Genomic DNA, 24229 nt, shown 5'->3' with positions numbered 1-24229 from the left:
ATTCGACGTTCCGACAGCAGCGCTGTTTTCAACAGGAATGGGATATTATGGTGACGCAAAACAATTCCAAAGAATGAGAGGGGAGTGCGTACAAGGGGAGAGGGCAGCAAACGTGCTTTGTCAAACAAAGGTAAAAGGGTACAATGAATCACAGGCAGTCATGTTCTTCGCCGGAGGGCAATGATTTCCTGGGGTGACCAACCGGGGAGTCTGAAAGAGATACAAAAGAGTGTATGTATTCTGAGAGAATTAGGAATTTAGGTTGCGAACTGTTGAGCTGTTGAGGAAGTTAGGTTGAACTGCAACCTAAATTCCTAATTCTCTCAGAATACATACACTCTTTTGTATCTCTTTCAGACTCCCCGGTTGGTCACCCCAGGAAATCATTGCCCTCCGGCGAAGAACATGACTGCCTGTGATTCATTGTACCCTTTTACCTTTGTTTGACAAAGCACGTTTGCTGCCCTCTCCCCACAAATGGTAAATAGCCGAAGCTCTGTAGCTGCACGTTGAGCATATGTTTACAATTTGATCGTGCACTCCCAGCCAAGCACTTGGCTAGGAGTGCACGATGAAATTGTAAATATATATATATATATATATATATATATATATATATATATATATCTTGAAACGTTGGAGTTGGATCGGACGGCTACGTAATTATAGTTGAAATAAATGGGAGACAGAAGACAAAAGTAGGGGAAGTAACAAAAAAAGGGTTTATTAAAACTTAAAAATCATGAAAGTTAGGGAGAATGTCTACGTTACGGCGGAAGCTCCGCCTTCTTCGGGACAAAAGAGCTAAATGTGGCCACGAGGCTGATAAGGGGCTTGAGAATGACGTGATCGGTTGGGGGAAATTCCCGCCACCTGGCGGTTGTCAATTGGGGAAATTCCAGAGCGTTTCTGTGTCAGGTCCAGGAGTGGGGTCATCGTCCTTGTGGGTCAGTGGGGACCTTGATCTGGCTGAAACGAGAAAAGGCAACAGGGTCTTATCTAGGTTGTTAGACTTCTTATTGTTGACAGCATGCCAGGGTCCTAGTTAATGGCCGATCGGAATTTGTAAATTAGGTAAGATTCCCGTTGTTCCCGGGAGCGGTCGGAGGTAAAGTTCGACTGGAGAATAAAAACTGAGGCTTCGTTGATTGGATGTTCTGGTTGTTTGAAATGGCGTGAGACTGGGAGATTAGGTTTCTTGGTAACATCCGATCGGTGATTGTTGAATCTAATTCGGAAAGAAGTTTTTGTCTGACCCACGTATTGGGCCCGGCATGTGTTGCATTGGATTAGATAGATAACGTTGCATGAGTTACAGTCTACGTCTGCGTTGATCTTGACGGTAAAGTTGGAATTTGTACTTCTGACCGTTTGTGCGGTCTGCATTAACTTGCAAATCTGGCATCTCCTGCCATTACACGGATGACAGCCCGCCGGAGGGCTAGTGGGTTCGCCAACTTTAGAGCGGACCAAGCTATCTTGTAAGTTACGTGTACGTCTGTAAGCGACACGTGGTGGATTAGGAAATATGTTTTTCGTGCGTTCTGACTGGAGAAGGATACTGTGGTGGCGGCTAAGTATGTTGTTAATGTTTGGGATATTTCCGGCGAATGTTACAGTTAAGTTCACGGCATTACTTTCTGATTTGTTTTGTCTTGTCTCCAGTAAGCTTAGACGGTTTGCCTTGCGAGCTCTGTTGAGAGTATCTTGAACTAGATCGGGTGGATACTGACGACCGACAAAGGTTTGTTGCAGCTGTTCTAAATTTCTGTCCTGATCGTCGTCATTCGAGCAGATTCTCCTATACCGAAGGGCTTGACTATAGGGAATGGCCAGTTTCGTGTGGCGAGGATGACAACTGTGGAATGACAAGTACTGCTGAGAGTCTGTGGGTTTACGGAACAGATCAGACGTTAAAACTCCATTGGTTAGCTTAATTTGAACATCAAGAAAGCTAACAGTGACGGCAGAATAGGTGTGAGTGAAGTTAATAGAAGTATGGAACTCATTGAAATCGCGTATAAATTCCAATAGGCTGTCTTCCGAATGTGGCCAGATCATAAATATGTCATCAAGGTAGCGCTTGTATAAAGTGGGTTTGTCCTCACGCGTGCTCAAGAATGCTTCTTCTAGTGAACCCATGAATAGATTTGCATAGTTTGGTGCCATTTTAGTGCCCATAGCGGTGCCGTTGACTTGTAAATAGTGGCCATCGTTAAATTCAAAGTTGTTGTTCTTTAGGATCAGTTCTAGTAGAGTAGATACGACAGATGGATCACAAGAAGAATCAGAGTACTTTGAAAAAGCCGTCTCGGCTGCAGCTATGCCATCATCGTGGCGAATATTGGTATACAGGGAAGAAACATCTAACGTAACTAGGAGACTAGATGGGGGTGGCTGACATTGATTTAGTATTTGCAGGAAGTGATTGGTATCCTTGATGTACGATGGTAGTCGCGGGGGTATGTCCTTAAGAAGATGATCTACGAAACTAGAGAGTTTTTCAGTGGCTGTCCCATTGCAGGAGACGATTGGACGTCCGGGGTTCCCCGGTTTATGAATCTTTGGGAGCATGTAGAATCTACCTGGCTTTGAGTTACGGGGAAGAAGGTACTCATATACCGCCGAATCGATCTTCTTTGCGGCCTTTAATGCCTTTAGATGTTTTGTGATATCTGAAACAATCTGTTCCGTGGGATCAGTGTCTAAAGTTTTGTAAAACGTGGCACAAGCCAATTGTCGCAGTCCCTCATCGATATAATCCTGCATATTCATTACGACAATTGCACCACCTTTATCTGCCCTTTTGATTATTAGGTTTTTCGATTTTTTAAGATGCGACAGACTACTTTGCTCGGCTTGACTCAAATTTGGTTTGGTTTTGCGGGAAGAGGGATTATATGAAGTAATTATATCTTTTTGAACTGCTTTTATATATATATCAAGAGCTTTTTCGCGATTGGGCTCTGGCGTAAATTCACACGGTGGCTTGAAAGGTTTGGGTGTTGTATCAGGCTTATCATGAAAATACTCTTTCAGACGCATACGTCGGGCAAAATTATCTAAATCGAGATGGAGTTGGTATTCGTCTACCTTGTTATTATTTGGGCAGAATGAAAGCCCACGGCTAAGAAGTGATAGTTCAGAATCGCTGAGGGGGTGGGACGACAAATTAACAACATTTTGAGGTGACGTATTGGTTGTGTTGTCATGAGCGTTAGGATTTTGATTGTCACAGTGTTCGGTTTCACCTTGGGAATCTAACGAGGGAATAATTATGTTACTACTACCTGCGAGATTCGCGTTATATTTAGACATAAGGTCAGGATCTATCTGGTCCCTTGTCATTTTTTTACGTTTGGTGTTATTCACAGTTTCTTCCAAGTTCCTAGTGAACTGTGCCAATTCTGACTCATGCGCGTCCGTAAGGGTCACAGTATCGCGGATAGTTTTAGCTTGCTGAGATATTTCTGCAGTTGTTTCCTCACAGTGGGCTATTAGAACTTCCAGTAATGCAGTAGAGGCGTTGCTAAGGGTTTCATTCCATTTCTTTTGAAGGGTGTGGTTCAGAGGGAAGGTTGGCTGGAGCTTAATCGCGAGTCCTTTAGGAATTTTGTTATGATCGCTATAGACTTGCAGTGCGGTACGGTGGGAATTGTAGCGTATATATTTGTCGTTTAATTGTCGGATTTTGAAAAATGCTTTTGTACTCGGGCATGGCTCATTTGGATTAGAAAAGGTACGCTCACCGGCGGTTAGTCAGTCCTGTTTACGTGCCCTCGATGCTTCGACAACTTCCACCACGCAGAGCTGACGCCCCGGTCATCCCGGATCCAGTGTGGCCCACCCCACAAGAGGCAGCCATACTGCGACGAAGACACTCCGAACGGACATCGAGGGCACGTAAACAGGACTGACTAACCGCCGGTGAGCGTACCTTTTCTAATCCAAATGAGCCATGCCCGAGTACAAAAGCATTTTTCAAAATCCGACAATTAAACGACAAATATATACGCTACAATTCCCACCGTACCGCACTGCAAGTCTATAGCGATCATAACAAAATTCCTAAAGGACTCGCGATTAAGCTCCAGCCAACCTTCCCTCTGAACCACACCCTTCAAAAGAAATGGAATGAAACCCTTAGCAACGCCTCTACTGCATTACTGGAAGTTCTAATAGCCCACTGTGAGGAAACAACTGCAGAAATATCTCAGTAAGCTAAAACTATCCGCGATACTGTGACCCTTACGGACGCGCATGAGTCAGAATTGGCACAGTTCACTAGGAACTTGGAAGAAACTGTGAATAACACCAAACGTAAAAAAATGACAAGGGACCAGATAGATCCTGACCTTATGTCTAAATATAACGCGAATCTCGCAGGTAGTAGTAACATAATTATTCCCTCGTTAGATTCCCAAGGTGAAACCGAACACTGTGACAATCAAAATCCTAACGCTCATGACAACACAACCAATACGTCACCTCAAAATGTTGTTAATTTGTCGTCCCACCCCCTCAGCGATTCTGAACTATCACTTCTTAGCCGTGGGCTTTCATTCTGCCCAAATAATAACAAGGTAGACGAATACCAACTCCATCTCGATTTAGATAATTTTGCCCGACGTATGCGTCTGAAAGAGTATTTTCATGATAAGCCTGATACAACACCCAAACCTTTCAAGCCACCGTGTGAATTTACGCCAGAGCCCAATCGCGAAAAAGCTCTTGATATATATATAAAAGCAGTTCAAAAAGATATAATTACTTCATATAATCCCTCTTCCCGCAAAACCAAACCAAATTTGAGTCAAGCCGAGCAAAGTAGTCTGTCGCATCTTAAAAAATCGAAAAACCTAATAATCAAAAGGGCAGATAAAGGTGGTGCAATTGTCGTAATGAATATGCAGGATTATATCGATGAGGGACTGCGACAATTGGCTTGTGCCACGTTTTACAAAACTTTAGACACTGATCCCACGGAACAGATTGTTTCAGATATCACAAAACATCTAAAGGCATTAAAGGCCGCAAAGAAGATCGATTCGGCGGTATATGAGTACCTTCTTCCCCGTAAGTCAAAGCCAGGTAGATTCTACATGCTCCCAAAGATTCATAAACCGGGGAACCCCGGACGTCCAATCGTCTCCTGCAATGGGACAGCCACTGAAAAACTCTCTAGTTTCGTAGATCATCTTCTTAAGGACATACCCCCGCGACTACCATCGTACATCAAGGATACCAATCACTTCCTGCAAATACTAAATCAATGTCAGCCACCCCCATCTAGTCTCCTAGTTACGTTAGATGTTTCTTCCCTGTATACCAATATTCCCCACGATGATGGCATAGCTGCAGCCGAGACGGCTTTTTCAAAGTACTCTGATTCTTCTTGTGATCCATCTGTCGTATCTACTCTACTAGAACTGATCCTAAAGAACAACAACTTTGAATTTAACGATGGCCACTATTTACAAGTCAACGGCACCGCTATGGGCACTAAAATGGCACCAAACTATGCAAATCTATTCATGGGTTCACTAGAAGAAGCATTCTTGAGCACGCGTGAGGACAAACCCACTTTATACAAGCGCTACCTTGATGACATATTTATGATCTGGCCACATTCGGAAGACAGCCTATTGGAATTTATACGCGATTTCAATGAGTTCCATACTTCTATTAACTTCACTCACACCTATTCTGCCGTCACTGTTAGCTTTCTTGATGTTCAAATTAAGCTAACCAATGGAGTTTTAACGTCTGATCTGTTCCGTAAACCCACAGACTCTCAGCAGTACTTGTCATTCCACAGTTGTCATCCTCGCCACACGAAACTGGCCATTCCCTATAGTCAAGCCCTTCGGTATAGGAGAATCTGCTCGAATGACGACGATCTGGACAGAAATTTAGAACAGCTGCAACAAACCTTTGTCGGTCGTCAGTATCCACCCGATCTAGTTCAAGATGCTCTCAACAGAGCTCGCAAGGCAAACCGTCTAAGCTTACTGGAGACAAGACAAAACAAATCAGAAAGTAATGCCGTGAACTTAACTGTAACATTCGCCGGAAATATCCCAAACATTAACAACATACTTAGCCGCCACCACAGTATCCTTCTCCAGTCAGAACGCACGAAAAACATATTTCCTAATCCACCACGTGTCGCTTACAGACGTACACGTAACTTACAAGATAGCTTGGTCCGCTCTAAAGTTGGCGAACCCACTAGCCCTCCGGCGGGCTGTCATCCATGTAATGGCAGGAGATGCCAGATTTGCAAGTTAATGCAGACCGCACAAACGGTCAGAAGTACAAATTCCAACTTTACCGTCAAGATCAACGCAGACGTAGACTGTAACTCATGCAACGTTATCTATCTAATCCAATGCAACACATGCCGGGCCCAATACGTGGGTCAGACAAAAACTTCTTTCCGAATTAGATTCAACAATCACCGATCGGATGTTACCAAGAAACCTAATCTCCCAGTCTCACGCCATTTCAAACAACCAGAACATTCAATCAACGAAGCCTCAGTTTTTATTCTCCAGTCGAACTTTACCTCCGACCGCTCCCGGGAACAACGGGAATCTTACCTAATTTACAAATTCCGATCGGCCATTAACGAGGACCCTGGCATGCTGTCAACAATAAGAAGTCTAACAACCTAGATAAGACCCTGTTGCCTTTTCTCGTTTCAGCCAGATCAAGGTCCCCACTGACCCACAAGGACGATGACCCCACTCCTGGACCTGACACAGAAACGCTCTGGAATTTCCCCAATTGACAACCGCCAGGTGGCGGGAATTTCCCCCAACCGATCACGTCATTCTCAAGCCCCTTATCAGCCTCGTGGCCACATTTAGCTCTTTTGTCCCGAAGAAGGCGGAGCTTCCGCCGTAACGTAGACATTCTCCCTAACTTTCATGATTTTTAAGTTTTAATAAACCCTTTTTTTGTTACTTCCCCTACTTTTGTCTTCTGTCTCCCATTTATTTCAACTATATATATATATATATATATATATATATATATATATATATATACTCATCGAACGATGCGACAGAACCAGAGGACACGTGTTTCGCCGTGTTTGCGGCTCGTCAGCTCTGGGAAGCTGCGCATCGTTCGGAATTGGCAAACCAGGGGTCGCTCAGCGAGCGATATACACCTGGGAGGGTGACTGAGCACTCCTCAATGCCACCGTGCAAACCAGTGAATTATCTAGTGTCATCTACGTCACCTATCCGTCTAGTGTCATTTACTTGTTTCTTTAATGAATTTTTTCCCTCATTATAATTCACTGGCTTGCACTGTGGCATTGAGGAGTGCTCAGTCACCCTCCCAGGTGTATATCGCTCGCTGAGCGACCCCTGGTTTGCCAATTGCGAACGGTGCGCAGCTACCCAGAGCTGACGAGCCGCAGACACGGCGAAACACGTGTCCTCTGGTGCTGTCGCATCGTTCCATGAGTATCTGTTTCTCTGCGTGCAGCCATAGAAGCCATCTTAATCACTAATTTTGAATTTCAAACACGTGTAGTGTCATTTACTTGTTTCTTTAATGGTTTCTTTAATGGTTAATGGTTTCTTTAATCAGAGGTGTCTTAGGACACCCTGACGGGAGGCATCACGTGCCACGTGACCTTCTGACGCCATCCACTCAAACGTTGCCTGTCTGCGTACTGCTGATGAGGCCCAAGAAGGCCGAAACAGCTGTCCAGTACTGGCATGGCGACGTTTGACTTACAAACATATGCTATACGTGCAGCCTAAGAGCTCCTGCTATTTTCCCCCTTATACACTTGCCTCGCTTTGCACTGGGCTTTCAGAGGTGCCTTAGGACACCCTGACGGGAGGCATCACGTGCCACGTGACCTTCTGACGCCATCCACTCAAACGTTGCCTGCCTGCGTACTGCTGATGAGGCCCAAGAAGGCCGAAACAGCTGTCCAGTACTGGCATGGCGATGTTTGACTTATAAACATATGCTATACGTGCAGCCAAAGAGCTCCTGCAAATGATTTTTTTTCCTTATACACTTGACTGGCTTTGCACTGGGCTTTCAGAGGTGTCTCAGGACACCCTGACGGGAGGCATCACGTGCCATGTGACCTTCTGACGCTATCCAATCAAACGTTGCCTGCCTGCGTACTGCTGATGAGGCCCAAGAAGGCCGAAACAGCTGTGTAGTACTGGCATGGCGACGTTTGACTTACAAATATATATATATATATATATATATATATATATATATATATACAGGGTGTCCACGCTAAGTGTGAACAGATTTTTAAAAAAATATATCAATCACTTTTTCCGCGATGAAATCCATTGCAATATAGACTATGCTGAAGGGCACTCCCTAGGGGGGCATTAACAGACTCCTAAGGCAATGTCTTAATTAACTTTCAATAATTAACTTTTTAATTATAAAAGCTACGAAGTTGCTCCAATGAGAACATTTGATCTCTTCGGTCACGAGATACCAAAGCCGTTTTCAGAACAAAAATCCGTTCGATAGATCGTCCGCAAAAAATTCGTGAAGGAACGCCATTTTTTTCTTTATTTTATTCATTGCGCATATCTAGAAACGCGTCTTTCCTCCGCCCCCAATACGAGAGGATGAAAGAGCACACTATCGCCTCTTGCGTCCTGGAAAAAGATTAAAAGAAAACAGAAAATGCAGCCCAAGATAAGGGCAGTCGCGATAGAGTCACCCGATAGATTTGTGTTTTTGTTTTGTTTCCGCAAGTTAAAGCTAATAATTCGACGCATGAGGGGGCACTGTGCTCTTTCACTCTCTCACAGTGGGGGTAAAGGAAAGCCGCTTCTTTGAAGATGCGCAATAAACCAAATAAAGAAAAAAATGTGTTCCTTCACGAATTTTTTGCGGACGATTTACCGAACGGATTTTTGTTCGGAAAACGGTTTTGGTACCTGGTGACCGAAGAGATCAGATGTTCTCGTTGGAGCAACTTCGTAGCTTTTATAATTAAAAAGTTAATTATTGAAAGTTAATTAAGACATTGCCTTAGGAGTCTGTTAATGCCCCCCTAGGGAGTGCCCTTCAGCATATGCTATATTGCAATTGATTTCATCTCGGAAAAAGTGATTGATATATTTTTAAGAAATCTGTTCACACTTAGCGTGGACACCCTGTATACACATATACAGGGTGCTTCCTTTTATCTGCAACAAATTTTCATAAAAAGGGGAGTTGCCTTAGGGCGGTTTTACTTTTGTCATTGGATTGCTCAATGGGGCTGCTACTAGGAAACCAATTTTTTGCTCAATTTGGTGACTAATTAACAGAGGTCTTTTCATCAACTTTTTAATTATTGACTTTAGGGAGCACATTGCAATTGTAATATTAAAGCCTGATCACCACGTGGTCCGCTCGAACCACTGATGATGAAAAACGATCTTTGTTTGTTTTCGTTTTTTTCTTTTGCTTGCAAAGAGCTTTGCGCATCACCACTACATATCAGCGCTTATCGTACCGGGGAAGGACAAGAGCTGTGTCCGGCAGGATGAAATGACTGATACGGCAAGCGACTGCGAACACATGAAGGAAGGAAAGGAAGGAAAAAGAAAAACAAAACAAAGATCGTGAAACATACCGCGATAATGGTTTGCCAACATCGAGTATGACGTTTTTCGCTGACGTTAAGTGAGGGTGTAGATATCGACGTCAACGTCGTTCTTTTGGCGATTACTTTCTGTTTCAGGCGGACGGCCGAGGCGAAATGCTTAGGTCTATATCACGCGCTGAGATTACTTTAGTGCTTAATCATGTGGTGATCGGGCTTTAATATTGCAATCGCAATGTGCTCCCTAAAGTCAATAATTAAAAAGTTGATTGAAATATCTGTGTTAATTAGTCCCCTAATTGAGCAAAAAATTGGTTTCCTAGTAGCAGCCCCGTCGAGTAATCTAATGACAAAAGTAAAACAGCCCTAAGGCAACTCCCCTTTTTATGAAAATTTGTTCCAGATAAAAGGAAACACCCTGTATCTATATATCTTGAAAAGTTGGAGTTGGGTCGGACGGCTACGTAGTTATAGTGAACGTTGAGATAAATGGGAGACACTGTGGCATTGAGGAGTGCTAAGTCACCCTCCCAGGTGTATATCGCTCGCTGAGCGACCCCTGGTTTGCCAATTCCGAACGATGTGCAGCTACCCAGACCTGACGAGCCGCAAACACGGCGAAACACGTGTCCTCTGGTGCTGTCGCATCGTTCCATGAGGATCTGTTTCTCTGTGTGCAGCCATAGAAGGCCATCTTAATCTGTAATTTTTAATTTCAAATACGTCTAGTGTCATTTACTAGTTCCTTTTTCCCCCTTCATTATATATATATATATATATATATATATATATATAATGAAGGGGAAAAAATATATATATATATACAGGGTGTCTTTTTTTAGGCGATACAGATTTTTCATAAAAAAACTATAAGGGCTATAGACATGGTGTTCTATGACTTCTATCATCTCTGGGCCAGCGGACGTTCTTGGCCATATGTTGCTCGACCGTCAAATGACTAATTTCCTAAAAGTCGTTAATTAACTTTTTAATTATAAAAGCTACGAAGTTCTCCCAATGGGAACGTCTGTTCCTTTCGGTGACCTGATATCGCAGCGGTTTTCAGAACAAAAATCCGTTCGGTAGATCGTCCGCAAAAAATTCGTGAGGGAACACCATTTTTTCTTTATTTTCTTCATTGCGCATCTTCGGAGACCCGTCTCCTTCACCCCCAATGTGAGAGGGGGAAGAGCACACTGTCGCGTCTTGCGTCCTGGAAAAAGATTAATAGAAAATGCAACCCAACGTAAGGGCAGTTCCGATAGCGTCGCCCGATACATGTGTTTTTGTTTTGTTTCCACAAGTTAAAGCTCATCTTCGACGCATGAGGCGGCACTGTGGAGGCATCTTCGACGCATGAGGCTCCTTCACTATCTCACATTGGAGGTGAAGGAAAGACGCGTCTCCGAAGATGCGCAATGAAGAAAATAAAGAAAAAAATGGTGTTCCTTCACGAATTTGTTGCGGACGATCTACCGAACCAATTTTTGTTCTGAAAACGGCTACGATATCAGGTCACCGAAAGGAGCAGATGTTCGCATTGGGACAACTTCGTAGCTTTTATAATTAAAAACTTAATTAACGATGTTCAGCTAATTAATCATTTGGCGGTTGAGCAACATATGGCCAAGAACGTCCGCCGGACCAGAGATGATAGAAGTGAAAACAGCATATCTATAGCCCTTATAGTTTTTTGATGAAATATCTATATCGCCTAAAAAACGACACCCTGTATATATATATATATATATATATCTTGAAAAGTTGGAGTTGGACCGGACGGCTACGTAATTATAGTTGAAATAAATAGGAGACAGAAGGCGAAAGTAGGGGAAGTAACAAAAAAAGGGGTTTATTAAAACTTAAAAATTATAAAAGTTAGGGAGGATGTCTACGTTACGGCGGAAGCTCCGCCTTCTTCGGGACAAAAGAGCTAAATGTGGCCACGAGGCTGATAAGGGGCTTGAGAATGACGTGGTCGGTTGGGGGAAATTCCCGCCACCTGGCGGTTGTCAATTGGGGAAATTCCAGAGCGCTTTTGTGTCAGGTCCAGGAGTGGGGTCATCGTCCTTGTGGGTCAGTGGGGATTTTGATCTGGCTGAAACGAGAAAAGGCAACAGGGTCTTATCTAGGTTTTTAAACTTCTTATTGTTGACAGCATGCCAGGGTCCTCGTTAATGACCGATCGGAATTTGTAAATTAGGTAAGATTCCCGTTGTTCCCGGGAGCGGTCGGAGATGAAGTTCGACTGGAGAATAAAAACTGAGGCTTCGTTGATTGAATGTTCTGGTTGTTTGAAATGGCGTGAGACAGGAAGATTAGGTTTCTTGGTAACATCCGATCGGTGATTGTTGAATCTAATTCGGAAAGAAGTTTTTGTCTGACCCACGTATTGGGCCCGGCATGTGTTGCATTGGATTACGTAGATAACGTTGCATGAGTTACAGTCTACGTCTGCGTTGATCTTGACGGTAAAGTTGGAATTCGTACTTCTGACCGTTTGTGCGGTCTGCATTAACTTGCAAATCTGGCATCTCCTGCCATTACATGGATGACAGCACGCCGGAGGGCTAGTGGGTTCGCCTACTTTAGAGCGGACCAAGCTATCTTGTAAGTTACGTGTACGTCTGTAAGCGACACGTGGGGATATTTCCGGCGAATGTTACAGTTAAGTTCACAGCATTACTTTCTGATTTGTTTTGTCTTTTCTCGAGTAAGCTTAGACGGTTTGCCTTGCGAGCTCTGTTGAGAGCATCTTGAACTAGATCGGGTGGATACTGACGACCGACAAACGTTTGTTGCAGCTGTTCTAAATTTCTGTCCAGATCGTCGTCATTCGAGCAGATTCTGCTATACCGAAGAGCTTGACTGTAGGGAATGGCCAGTTTCGTGTGACGAGGATGACAACTATGGAATGACAAGTACTGCAGAGAGCCTGTGGGTTTACGGAACAGATCAGACGTTAAAACTCCATTGGTTAGCTTAATTCGAACATCAAGAAAGCTAACAGTGACGGGAGAATAGGTGTGAGTGAAGTTATTCATTTACGCCGTAAAGGGTGTTTAGAATTTAACAGTGTACGCCCCGCGCTTTCGACAAATCAAGAGTGATAGAGGTATCACTCTGTACGGTGGTTGGTCTTCACCATGCTATGTGGTGAAGCTTCGTTTTAAGAGTGTACACCCTTAACTGCACCACGTCAGCTGCAGAAGACCAACCCCTGTGTACCATTATATCAATCGTAATTTGTGCAAAGCGCTGAGCGTACACCTTTTTGTGACAATTATAACTTGCACAGCAAGTGACGAAATGGATCGCAAGTGACGTACACTCTAAAAACAGAGCTTCACAGCATAGCGTGCTCCTAGCCAACCATCACCCCGAATGGCAACGTTCTTTCCCTCGATTTTGTGAAAACGGAGGGCGTACGCCATTTCTGTAGCAATTATGAACTGCATAATCCCGCAATAATGCGTCCCCATTTTCGAATCAGGAGAAAGAATGGGGATGATGGTTGGCTAGGAGCGTGCTATTTGGTGAAGTGCGAGACTAGGGCTGTGCTGTCTGGGGTTTTTCCTGGGTTTTCCTCAGACGCTTTCAGACATATGTCGGCACAGTTCCCTTAGAAGTCGGCCCAGGACGCACATTCCCCCAGGGCGTGAGTCGTGACGTTGCCCACATACGTGAGGCCGACAACGGCAAGCCCTATCACCACCACCACCACCACCGCGAGACTAGGAGGTACCCGGGTTCGAATCCCGGTGACGGCCGTGCTGTCTGGGGCTTTTCCTGGGTTTTCGTCTGACGCTTTCAGACACATGTCGGCACAGTTTCCTGAGAAGTAGGCCCAGGACGCACATTCCCCCAGACGTTGCCCACCTCTGTGAGGCCAACAACGGCGAGCACTTTCACCAGCACCACCATCACTTTAACAGTGCAGAATGTTTACGCCTGTAGTTTTCAGCAAATCAAAGGAGCGGACTTCAACTGAATGATGGCAGTTTAAGAAAAGATACCAGCAGTGGGATCCGAATCCACACACTTTGATTGCAGGTCACAAATGCTACCTTCAAGATACCCAGGTAGCTTGGCGGTTGAAGAGAGGGTAGCTAGTGTGGTGTAATTGGCAGCACCTCTGACCGGCAACCGGAATGCCATCATTCAAGTGAAGTATGCAGCTGGGGCTTGTGTTGTCATTGTCCTTATATGTTTAATCGCCCCATCCGTCACAAGGGAGCGGCGATGCCATTCGGTGCGATGGATGCGGTCGAATTATCTTGTAAGAGCGAACCTAAGATGGTCATTGAATTGTGACGACAGAATAGGATGGGGGAAGGACATTCGAACCCCCCACCCTAGATTCGCGCCAAGACGACTATAACGATGACAGATGGAAAGACGTTGAAGTAAGGAACAACACAAGACATATAAGAAGATCGTAGGTTTACCGTTTCGGCAGCTTCTATGTCTCTTAAGTGATTGAAGTTGATATCTCCCAAAAGAACGAGACCTTCGATGTGGTTCGGATGGTACTGAAACATAAAGGCAGACAGAAATTGTGACGTTGTTTACGGATTGATTTATAGAAGCAAACGAGACTTGAAACATTCAAAATGTACCACTTAATTGTCAATAAAAGGTTGCGTCAATAAAAAGTGGTGACAGTGAGTGTAAGTTTTCCTGCGTAAAGTCGACCCCCGTTTATCAGGCGCTTGCCGTTCCCAGCGAAAATGTCCGGACAGCAGGGATAGCGAACTTCAGAGGAAATTAGTTATCAGTTGTCAAAAGCCTCTGTACTTATTTCGGTGGGCGTAAGAAACTGTTCGTCACCACTTACATTATATTACTGTAGATATCCAGCTCGCGTGAGCTCCCCTCCACCCTATGTCGTCAACTTGTCAAGCGTTATTCTTATGCTAAAAAAAAACGCCAGTGCCGTTCTCAGTACGCTTCGTGCATCCTTAAGAGTCACAAGATGGGTATCCCATCTCCCGAATATTCATGCATGAGATCTTGTGTTGCATATTCACAGGAAAAACACCAGAATTATTCCCGTGCTTGCTGGTATTTCTGGTGCTAACAGCAGACACTTGCGGTGTTCGTGATGTACACACCAAAGTCGTCTGGTGCGACACCATGGTGGTTCTGGTGTTGTGGGACCCTCCTGAGGTGTACACTAGACTGACATGCTGTATTTGATGTGCACATCAGACTGACCTACTGTGACACCAGAATGATTATGGTGCGTTCTAGTATGCATGGTGTGCCTACCAGACTGACGTAGGGTATTAATGTGACCGTTAGAGCGGCCTGGTGTGGTCCGCAGACACCAGACATAGGAGCGCCAGAGTACGTGTACTATGCGTTGTTGCGATGAAAACCGCACTTTAAAATTATCACAAAATGACAAAGAAATCATGGTCGATTCATTGGTGGATTCGACGGAAATGCGTTTGCATTACAACATGAAAACCCTTCACAAACGCTACCCAACCCTACACAGCGCTAACGCAGGACGGCATCCGCTGCCAAACGAGCCTTTCGGGCTCCCTCTGGTTGAGCTTGGCGACGCCGCTCGCAGCGTCAGCCTTTCGCCCCCGCTCCTCCGCACAGCTTTCATAACCCATGGCGCGCCCACGCGGACACGTCTGAACCTGTTGACCATCACAGCTGCACTGCCGGCGCCGCGTCGCGCTTTCCACGCGCCCTCTCCTTCTCTATCCACTCACCGCGCATGCGCGCCGCGCCGTGGCTACAGACAGACAACACCGCGATTCTTTCGTAGCGAGGACTCTAATGTTAACGCGTTAATAATCATGAGGTCGTTAGCGCAATTTCTTTTTCAAAGGGAATAACAATCGGCCTCTACCCGAGAAATGTCATCATGACGTTGGTAGACAGACTGAAACCGAAACAAATCGGAAGGGAAGCGCTGGGTTCCACGAATGGGCACTCGTTCGCTGCCTCCTACTGAAAGAAGAGTAGGGCAGAAGGTCGCGTCCCTTTAAGGGACCATGGTAATCCCCTCAAGACCGTGGCTATCAGGCACGACCTTGTTCGCCCTTAGCTTCGAGCGTAGTTCAACTCTACCAAATAGACGAGTTCGGAAAATCCCAGAGTGCTTAGCGCCGCCTTTGGGAGCCTAATGCGAAAAAAAGGGTGGCCTCCTAGCTGTTCCGATATCTCTCCTACCAGTCCATTGTCCACGACGTGTCAACGTCAGTGAAAGCGAAATGTGTAGGATTATTTTTCATTCCCCCGCTCTGTCAATACTAAGCTGTTTGCCAAGGACGCTGCCAGGACCAATCCATTCTTGAGGTCCATTGACCTAACGATGGACTACACTATCTGCGGCCGCGTCTTAAGGAGGGAAGAATCTGTCATACATCGGCTCCGCCTCAACGTCGCTCGCACTCCGTCACTGCTGTTCAAAATGGGCCAGCAAGCAACACCATTACGTTCTACCTGCAACGTTGAGGCAGATATTTGTCACCTTCTGCTCGAATGCCGCTGTTCGAGGTCCTTCCGCGACAACCTCAAGTCTCGCCTGGCCAGCCTAGGGTACTCCATCTCTCTCGCAACACTACTTGGCACACGGAGCAGTGGTGTAACCGCGGCGCTTCTCCACTACCTACGTGATACCGGTCTCCTCAGCAGCCTGTGACATCGTGTGTGGGACAGCGGAAGACATCTGACCCCCAATCGCCTTACTTTTAACTACCGCAGGACCACACTCTAACGAATCATTTGTTAAGGAATAGCAAGCCGTCCTTTCTGGCTGGCCTTTCCTGTAAAAATAAATAGATCCCCCTTTTTAATTGACACGGCGGCCTTAGGGGGGGGGATATGTTTATTAAGAAAAAGAAAGGAAAGGTCAGCCAGACGGAGGTCGGCTTGCTATTAAAAAAAGGAAAGTGGGGGAAGAAAAGAAAAGGAGAAGAAAAAGAACAGAAGAAACAAAAGGAGAGGAGAAAGAGAAAAGAAAAGAAAAAGAAAGGGAAAAGACAAAGAAGAAAAGAAATGGAAAGGAATAACACAAAACTAAAACTGAAAAGTCACACACACGGTCACACAATCACAAGGCGTTGACAATGTTCGAAGGGTGGAGAAAGCGGAGAAGCGCAGTGGTGACTGCCCACTGGGTCGACAGACGAACGGGACTCAGTAAGGTAGCCAGTGTCATAGTGCCGTAGCCAAATTGGGATAGATGACGACAGAGGGCGTCACAGTGCAGAAAGTGTTGCCGGCAGTGTAGGATGCAATGGGGAGTATCACCCACCACGCCACAGCAAGTGCAGAGGGGAGTGCTAGATTGACCCATTTTGAACAGTTGCTGCGGTGTGCGGGCGACGTTTCGACGAAGACGGTGTAGGAGATATTCCTCGTGACGGAGTGCAGCGACACGTAATAAAGAAGTCCACTGCGGGGTCGATTGATTGCAGGTGACTGTTGTGTCAGGCAGCCTCAGCTCTGAACGCTTGGGCCCGAGCAGCACACGGGCGGCGTATAGACATACAACAAGCAGAAACAGTAAGGGGCAGATGTACCGTAGCATGAGCCACAACTTGTGCAGCACGTCGTGCAGACGCATCTGCGCTTGAGTTACGGGAGTTACTGACAGCCTGAAGGATTGTTTGTTCTCACAGGTGTCTAAAGTTCATCAGCTGGATCATTGGGCTACCTGTATATGCTGTTGCTCTTCCCATCGCCATATGAGGGTATTAACATATTCACAAGGATAACATATTCCATTTATATGTCATAACTTACCTTACGATGGATACCAATTTTTTTACAATGCAGTATATTCAATGTAGTAAACAAAATGCTTGTGATCTTCATGAGTTTTGCTACTTGCCTGTGTTTGGAGCAAACATGCGAAGTGGGGTAGTTTGTACTGACTACTGAGCAAGCATCTTCCAACACGAAAAGACAGAGACGCGAACACGTACGCACAACAAGACAATCTGCTTCACTAACAACTAAGTAGAAGATTACTAGAAGTTGCTCACAGTTTTTCCAGAAAAGTTTGCTGATCTTGCCCATTTGTTCTTAAATTGTTCTTCAAGTAAAAGAAATGCCTTTGTCGTATTCTCTTACTCAATTGGTATAGTAAAGCAGATAGCCTTGTTGTGCATGTTGGTGCCCCTGTCTCTTGGTGCTTGAAGATGATTGCCTGTATTCGTAGGGCGTGGAAATTATGTAAGCGTACATGTGTTCGCACACTTATTCCATTTTATGCAGGTTTCTGTGATATAAATTGCTGCTCTTTGCATCCTTTTGCTCCACAGCAATCCTGTGTTGTAAACTAACAAGCTGCAAGTAAATCTTTCTGATCAGTCCAGTTGTAATTCATGTCATGCAGCATAACATTGAGACCTGTCTCATTCCTGCTGTCCATGTCTTGTTTCAGCTCTGTAATGTGGTGTAGACGTACATTGAACTGCACAATAAAAGCAAAGCATGACTGTAAAATTTTGCTTTATCTTGATAACTTTACAGTGCATAAATAGAGCATGTCTGTCTGGACAATGGACAGGGACAAGAACATCAAACACAGAGAGCGTTCAACTACCAACACATTTATTTGGACTAGGGATGTTTGTCCAAATAACCCAGAGGCTAGTTGAACGCTGTGTGGGTTTGTTGTACTTGTCCCTGTGCGTTCTCCATCATGTTCAACGTCACAGTGATGCATTCAGGCGCAGGGCCCTGTATTCCCATTTGCTTGTGGGATGAGTTAATGTAGCAAGTGCTAGCAGCCTAGCCAGTGGACCCATGGTACACTCTTAAAAATGAACTTCACCACATAGCACGCTCGTAGCCAACCATTATCTCGAATGATATCGTTATCTGCCCTGATTTGTTGAAAACGGAAGGCGTACGCCTTTTCTGTGACACTTACGCTGCTCATAATTGTCACAGAAAAGGCGTACGCCTCCCGTTTTCAACAAATCAGGGCAGATAACGATATCATTCGAGATAATGGTTGGCGAGGAGGGTGCTATGCGGTGAAGTTCATTTTTAGGGTAGGGAAAAAAATACGAAATCTGACCCGGCAACCCTGGTATTTTGATGCGCGAGCGAACCTAGGTGTGGCGAGGACAAATACGAATGTAAACACCATTTTTTTACATCAATGAGAATAGTTAGGTGTGCACTAATCACTTACTCGGTTATTTAATATAGGAAAAAGTACCTCTTTGCCAGCTCTATGCGTACGTCAAAGCCGTACAAAGTTAGCGAGTTTCCGCATCCTGCTGCTCTCCGGAGGCTGCGCATGCGCAGTTCCTCAAGTGTCCAAGTTAATGCCGCATGGGCTGCTTCGCATAAACAAAGTTTATGATATCTTAGGTTAGTTTAGTGAAGTTAGGTTAAATTAATAGGGCCATGGCAGCTTGCCCTGCCCCCAAATACGCTTCGATAATGAAGTTGGGAGGGCGAGGCAAACTGCCACAGCCGCACTAATCTAACCTAATTTATCAGGAAACAAAGTCTATGATGTCATAGGGTAAGGTTGGCTTTCCCGCAACACAAATAAATGAATCGAAAAATTCCGCTAAATTTACAAACGTACAATTAAGCAGCACTAAGCGTTCGTTGAAGTGGGCTTGCCCGCAATACACCAATGTGTAGGTGAAGCCAACTTCCAAATGGTGACGCTTACCAAAGGAATGCCCATGCGCCTGCGGTTATTCTCACTTACTTATTATTTACTTATTACTTCAAGCGGTTAGCTTTGGATATGATGCGATGCCCAGAGCGAAAAACAAACAAAAACTGTCAAGCAACTACATGGGACAGTTTGCTGGCGCATGATTGGTATTGTGTGATTTTCAGCGGTGTTGCTGCGTGAACATCTGTCCGCATTGGTCAACATCAACTGAGCTGGTAAACACTCGCAAAATTAAACATGTGCCTTGCTGTTTCTGATATTGGGCGCGCGAAATTGAACAATGCGCACCACTTCACCTAGAGGCACGAGCTTGTCGTATGATTTCTTCTTTCCATTTTTGGATGGATTCTGGAGCTATGTGGCTTGCCTCGTGGGCACTTGGGCATGACTTTGGGCTTGCTTTCTTGCTTGCTGCTGATTGCATTTGGTGGTTGTGCATTCGAACATGGTGTTGCAGTGAGCTCTGGGGCTTGGTGTTTCACAGTCTGATGCATGCTTGGGATACCGGCCAGTTCTTGTATAATATCTTGCGTACATTTCTGTGTATCATCTACTTACAATGGGAACCATTTTACAGGTGCCAGCATGGCTGGAATTTTGTGACGTGAAGCTGCAAAGCTGTTTCGTTTCCTTGACACACCGCGTTGCTTTGTGCACAACCCTTTACACACACTGCACTTTTACATGCAGGAAGGCTCAGGTGGGATGCAGCCCCGACACTTAAGTGCTCCTCGTATAGTGCTGGTAAGTATGGGGCCAACAAAAACATAGAAATGAGTAATATTTTCTGTGTTCCTGTCATTATATCAGCATGACCCCAAAAGGAGTACAACAGATGCATGTATTGTTGTACAGACGTATGTTGACACCATATAGCATAAAGCAGAAGCATTGGGGAGGATAGCAGACATGCCATCATCTTGGTGCCCAGTAGGCCCGTCTGTGGTGAAACTGCAGGGACAGAGGTGATACAGGGAGCACTGGGTCACCACGCTTACCCCTTCAGGATCACCACCATCACCCTGATAGTAAAGGTACACTGACATGAGAAAGTGGAATAACCTGAAGTTAACAGTGCATCACCTTGCATTGCACAACAAGGAGTATAGAGCACAACAGTAGTACAGAGGTCTCACCACCCAGCAGATTACTGAGCATCGTGACGTACGACTCCTCCCTTCAGGACAACTGCTAGCAGGGTCTGTGCACCTGCAGGTGACAAGGTTCTACAAGTACCATCAGGACCACCAACCCAAGCTGCATGTATGCACCCCCACCGAGTAGCTTTGTTGTCATAGTTACTGCAATCCGTAACCTTCCTTTTGTCATCATTCCTATAGGCACGGGTGAGCAATGCCTCCATCAGCAGCATGTGATTCAATACACGACAACTCCCAAGGAGCAAGCTGCAGGAGCTGCGGAAAAAGGTGCACAGACTCCAGGCTTGCAACGAAAAACTGCACAAAGATCTACAGCGGCGTCAGCAATCAAGAACAATCTGTGACCTCGTACAGAGTCTGAAAGAACATTGCCGCATTTGCTAACACCTGTGAATAAGCTTTTGAGTGCAATGTTGAGTGCAATGTTGAGTGCAATGTTGACAGGTTCCTTACTGCCCAAGGGGTCAGGTCTAAGCTCTCGGGGAAATCTTAGTTATGGTCAAAGGAAACTTTTCAACTTTGTGTTCTCTGTCGGTGTATGCTGACTTATTCAGTCCTTTTCTTCGAGTGCGTTTGTTTTGATCCGTGAGGACTCAAAAATGCAGAGCTGAAGGACTGTACAGTGCATCCAAGGGCACACCTGCTGCTTTTTGCCCTCCCTCAGTGCATGAGTATTGCTACCTTGAATTACTCAACACTTTTTAAAAGGTGAAGCAACCCACACAGCATTATGACAGACGTGCCAGATGAAGTAACCCTCCATGCCACTTCGAGTGCCGCGTCCTACCTTCACTTGTGATCTGCATGTGAAAGTTACAGGTGATATACAGATTGTATATTGAGAGTTATTGGCTGTGGTACCATGTAATAACAGTGGCATATATTGCATACACTCTTAAAAATGAACTTCACCGCATAGCACGCTCCGAGCCAACCATCATCTGAAATGATATCGTTATCTGCCCTGATTTGTTGAAAACGGGAGGCGTACGCCTTTTCTGTGACAATTATGAACAGCATAAGTGTCACAAAAAAGGCGTACGCCTCCCGTTTCCGGTTGGCTAGGAGCGTGCTATGCTGTGAAGTTCATTTTTAAGAGTGTAGTGGCCAGAGTTGTACGTAACTCGTTACCTGGTAACCAGTTACTTTTTTTGGTAACGAAGTAACGACCTAGTTACTTTTCTAAAAATTGTAACTACTAACGTATTCAGTTACAAAAATCGGTAACTCGTTACTCACGTTACTCGCTCCTTTCCTTCGTTTATGCTCGGCTTGAACCTGGATGACATGGTAAATTACTATGTGGAAATTCCCGAAATTCCGTGCACTTTAAACATGAGGTAGAGTATCGCCCCGGCGATGAAACTCCCCAGTCATCATCCCGTAATAAAGTTGATATGTTATGTAAAGTGTTGATAGTTATGATAAAGATATGTGTTGTTTCGACGCATGAGGCGGCACTGTGCTCCTTCACCATCTCATATTGGGGGCGAAGGAAATACGCGTCTCCGAAGATGCGCAATGAACAAAATAAAGAAGAAATGGTGTTCCTTCACGAATTTTTTGCGGGCGATCTATCGAACGGATTTTTGTTCTGAAAACGGCTCCGGTATCAGGTGACCACAGGGGCCAGATGTTCTCATTGGGACAACATCGTAGCTTTTATAATTAAACAGCTAATTATTGAAAGTTAATTAAGACATTGCCTTAGGAGTTTGTTAATGCCCTCCCAAGGAGTGCCCTTCAGCCTATGCTATAATGCAATTGATTTCATCTCGGAAAAAGTCATATATATTTAAAAAATATGTTCGCATTTGGCTGGGACACCCTGTATATTGTTTTTGTCACATATACGCACACATTTAGTTGTATTGGTTTGGTTATATATTACTATATATATTTTATTTATACTATACTTGAAGTAACTCTGGAGACGAACAGTCAAGTCCGAGGCGAATTCGTGTGTTTAATTGCAAAGAATAAATGCCCGAGAGAAAAACAAGAAACAAAAGTCCGTCCAACTCCAAATCCAAGAAACAAAAGCCACGCGCCGCCATCGGGGCAAACAGTGCGCGAGGTTCCCCTGACAGTGACGATATGTCCGTTACTGCATTCCTCCCCCCTACTCTGGTTGGTAACGATCTAGTGGACGTCTGTTCCTGGTTGATCGTTGCAACATGTCACCACTCGTCGGAGGCGTAGTATAGTAATTGCATTCCCTTGGCTGTAGAGGAGCATGAAAGGAGTTGGAGGAATCGCTGGGCTGAGCAGGTACCGTGGCGACGGTCTCCTGTCGCGCTTGATCGTCCGGTGGCACACGGCTTCTAAGCTGGTCGTCGTGACGCACCTGATCACCGTCGGAACTACCGACAACAGCCATTCTGAATCCCTGTGGCCGGCTTATCACCCCAGGGTTCCAGGTGTCTCCTTCCCCATAGTGCATCATCCGAACGGGATGACCGACGTGAAACTGACCATCTCTTTAGGGATGTTCCCTAGGGCTAGGCACCAAATTGTCCAAACGGGAACAAACTTCCCTTCCCAACAGCAACATTGCTGGCGTCTTGCCGCACTTGAGGGGTGTTCGGCGATAGCTATGCAGGATTCTTGCTAGTCGCGTTGACAACGTCCCCTTCACATTCTTCTTCAGCCCGGTTTTAATAGTACGCACAGCCCGCTCGGCCAACCCATTTGACTGTGGGTGGTAGGGCGCCGACCGTAAGTGTACAACACCGTTACGGCTCATGAATTCCTGGAAAGCCTCACTCACGAATTGCGGTCCGCATGTCGGAGACCAGTGTTCGCGGTATACCCCATCGGCTGAACAGCGTCCGCAGTTCCTCAATCGTCAGGGTGCTTGACGTAGTATTCATGGGGATAACCTCTATCCACTTGCTGTGCGAGTCCACGGCTATCAGTAGCACATGTCCTTCTATTGGTCTCGCAAAGTCAACGTGAACGCGCTCCAAGGCTCATTGGTCGCTGGCCAACTAGCTGGTGGTTGCACCGGTGGCATAGACGCCACTTGTGCACAAGGATTGCAAATCTTTGCTACCAACCAGATGTCTCCGTCCAAATCCAAGCACCAGAACAACGCCTGCGCCAGGGATTTCATTGCTGATATTCCCTGATACGTCTCATGCAGGAGTGGCATCATCATTTTTCCCGCAGCACGACGACTCGGTGCCCCCAGTACACAAGTCCGTGGCTAACGGTGAGTTCTTCCTTCCGGTTAAAATACGGACGAAGATCCTTGTATTCCTTACGCAGAAATTTTCGCCAAACATCCTGGATCCAGCGCTGTACTCGAGTTAGCTCGGAGTCGCTCGCAGTCATTTCGGCCACGTGCTTGGCTGACACAAGTCCGCTGTCTACATGCTCTGTGAGCAGAACGTACTCCGTAGCATCGTTGATTGAGCATATCTGGTCGTACTCAGACGGAGTAGTTTCCATCGTCGCCACTGAAGTAACTCCGGAGACGAACAGTCAACTCCGAGGAGTAACTCGTGTGTTTTATTGCAAAGAATAAATGCCCGAGAGAAAAACAAGAAACAAAAGCCACGCGGTTTTAGGTCATTTTTCGTACAATGTGGTACTGAAAGTGTTAAATTATACCAAATTAAGTTAAATTACGCCAAGATCAATGGGAAATACTATACAGCGTGTTTCAGAACCCGGGCTAAATTATTTGCGAACGGGTGCACCAATCGAAGAACTTTCTTCTTTACAGGTATCTGTCCGATACTACCTACAAGCTGCGCACCGTGCGAATGAGCGGGAGGCCGTCGTTATTTA

The 24229-nt window shown here is 45.4% G+C and overlaps 1 protein-coding gene across 1 annotated transcript in view; it reads right to left on the bottom strand.

The window, feature by feature from the left end:
* LOC135373276 (protein O-mannosyl-transferase Tmtc3-like) overlaps window positions 1-24229 on the bottom strand; it is a 479430-nt gene that overhangs the window by 2552 nt on the left and 452649 nt on the right. Inside the window, exon 20 of the mRNA XM_064606504.1 lies at window positions 14047-14130. Coding sequence (XP_064462574.1) covers window positions 14047-14130 — 84 coding nt within the window. The remainder of the gene's footprint in view (window positions 1-14046; window positions 14131-24229) is intronic.

This window comes from Ornithodoros turicata, unplaced genomic scaffold, assembly GCF_037126465.1.
Source record: "Ornithodoros turicata isolate Travis unplaced genomic scaffold, ASM3712646v1 Chromosome23, whole genome shotgun sequence".
NCBI classification, from domain to species: Eukaryota; Metazoa; Arthropoda; class Arachnida; order Ixodida; family Argasidae; genus Ornithodoros; species Ornithodoros turicata.
Note: the sequence above shows the minus strand (reverse complement) of the source record. Positions and strands in the feature narration are given on the sequence as shown.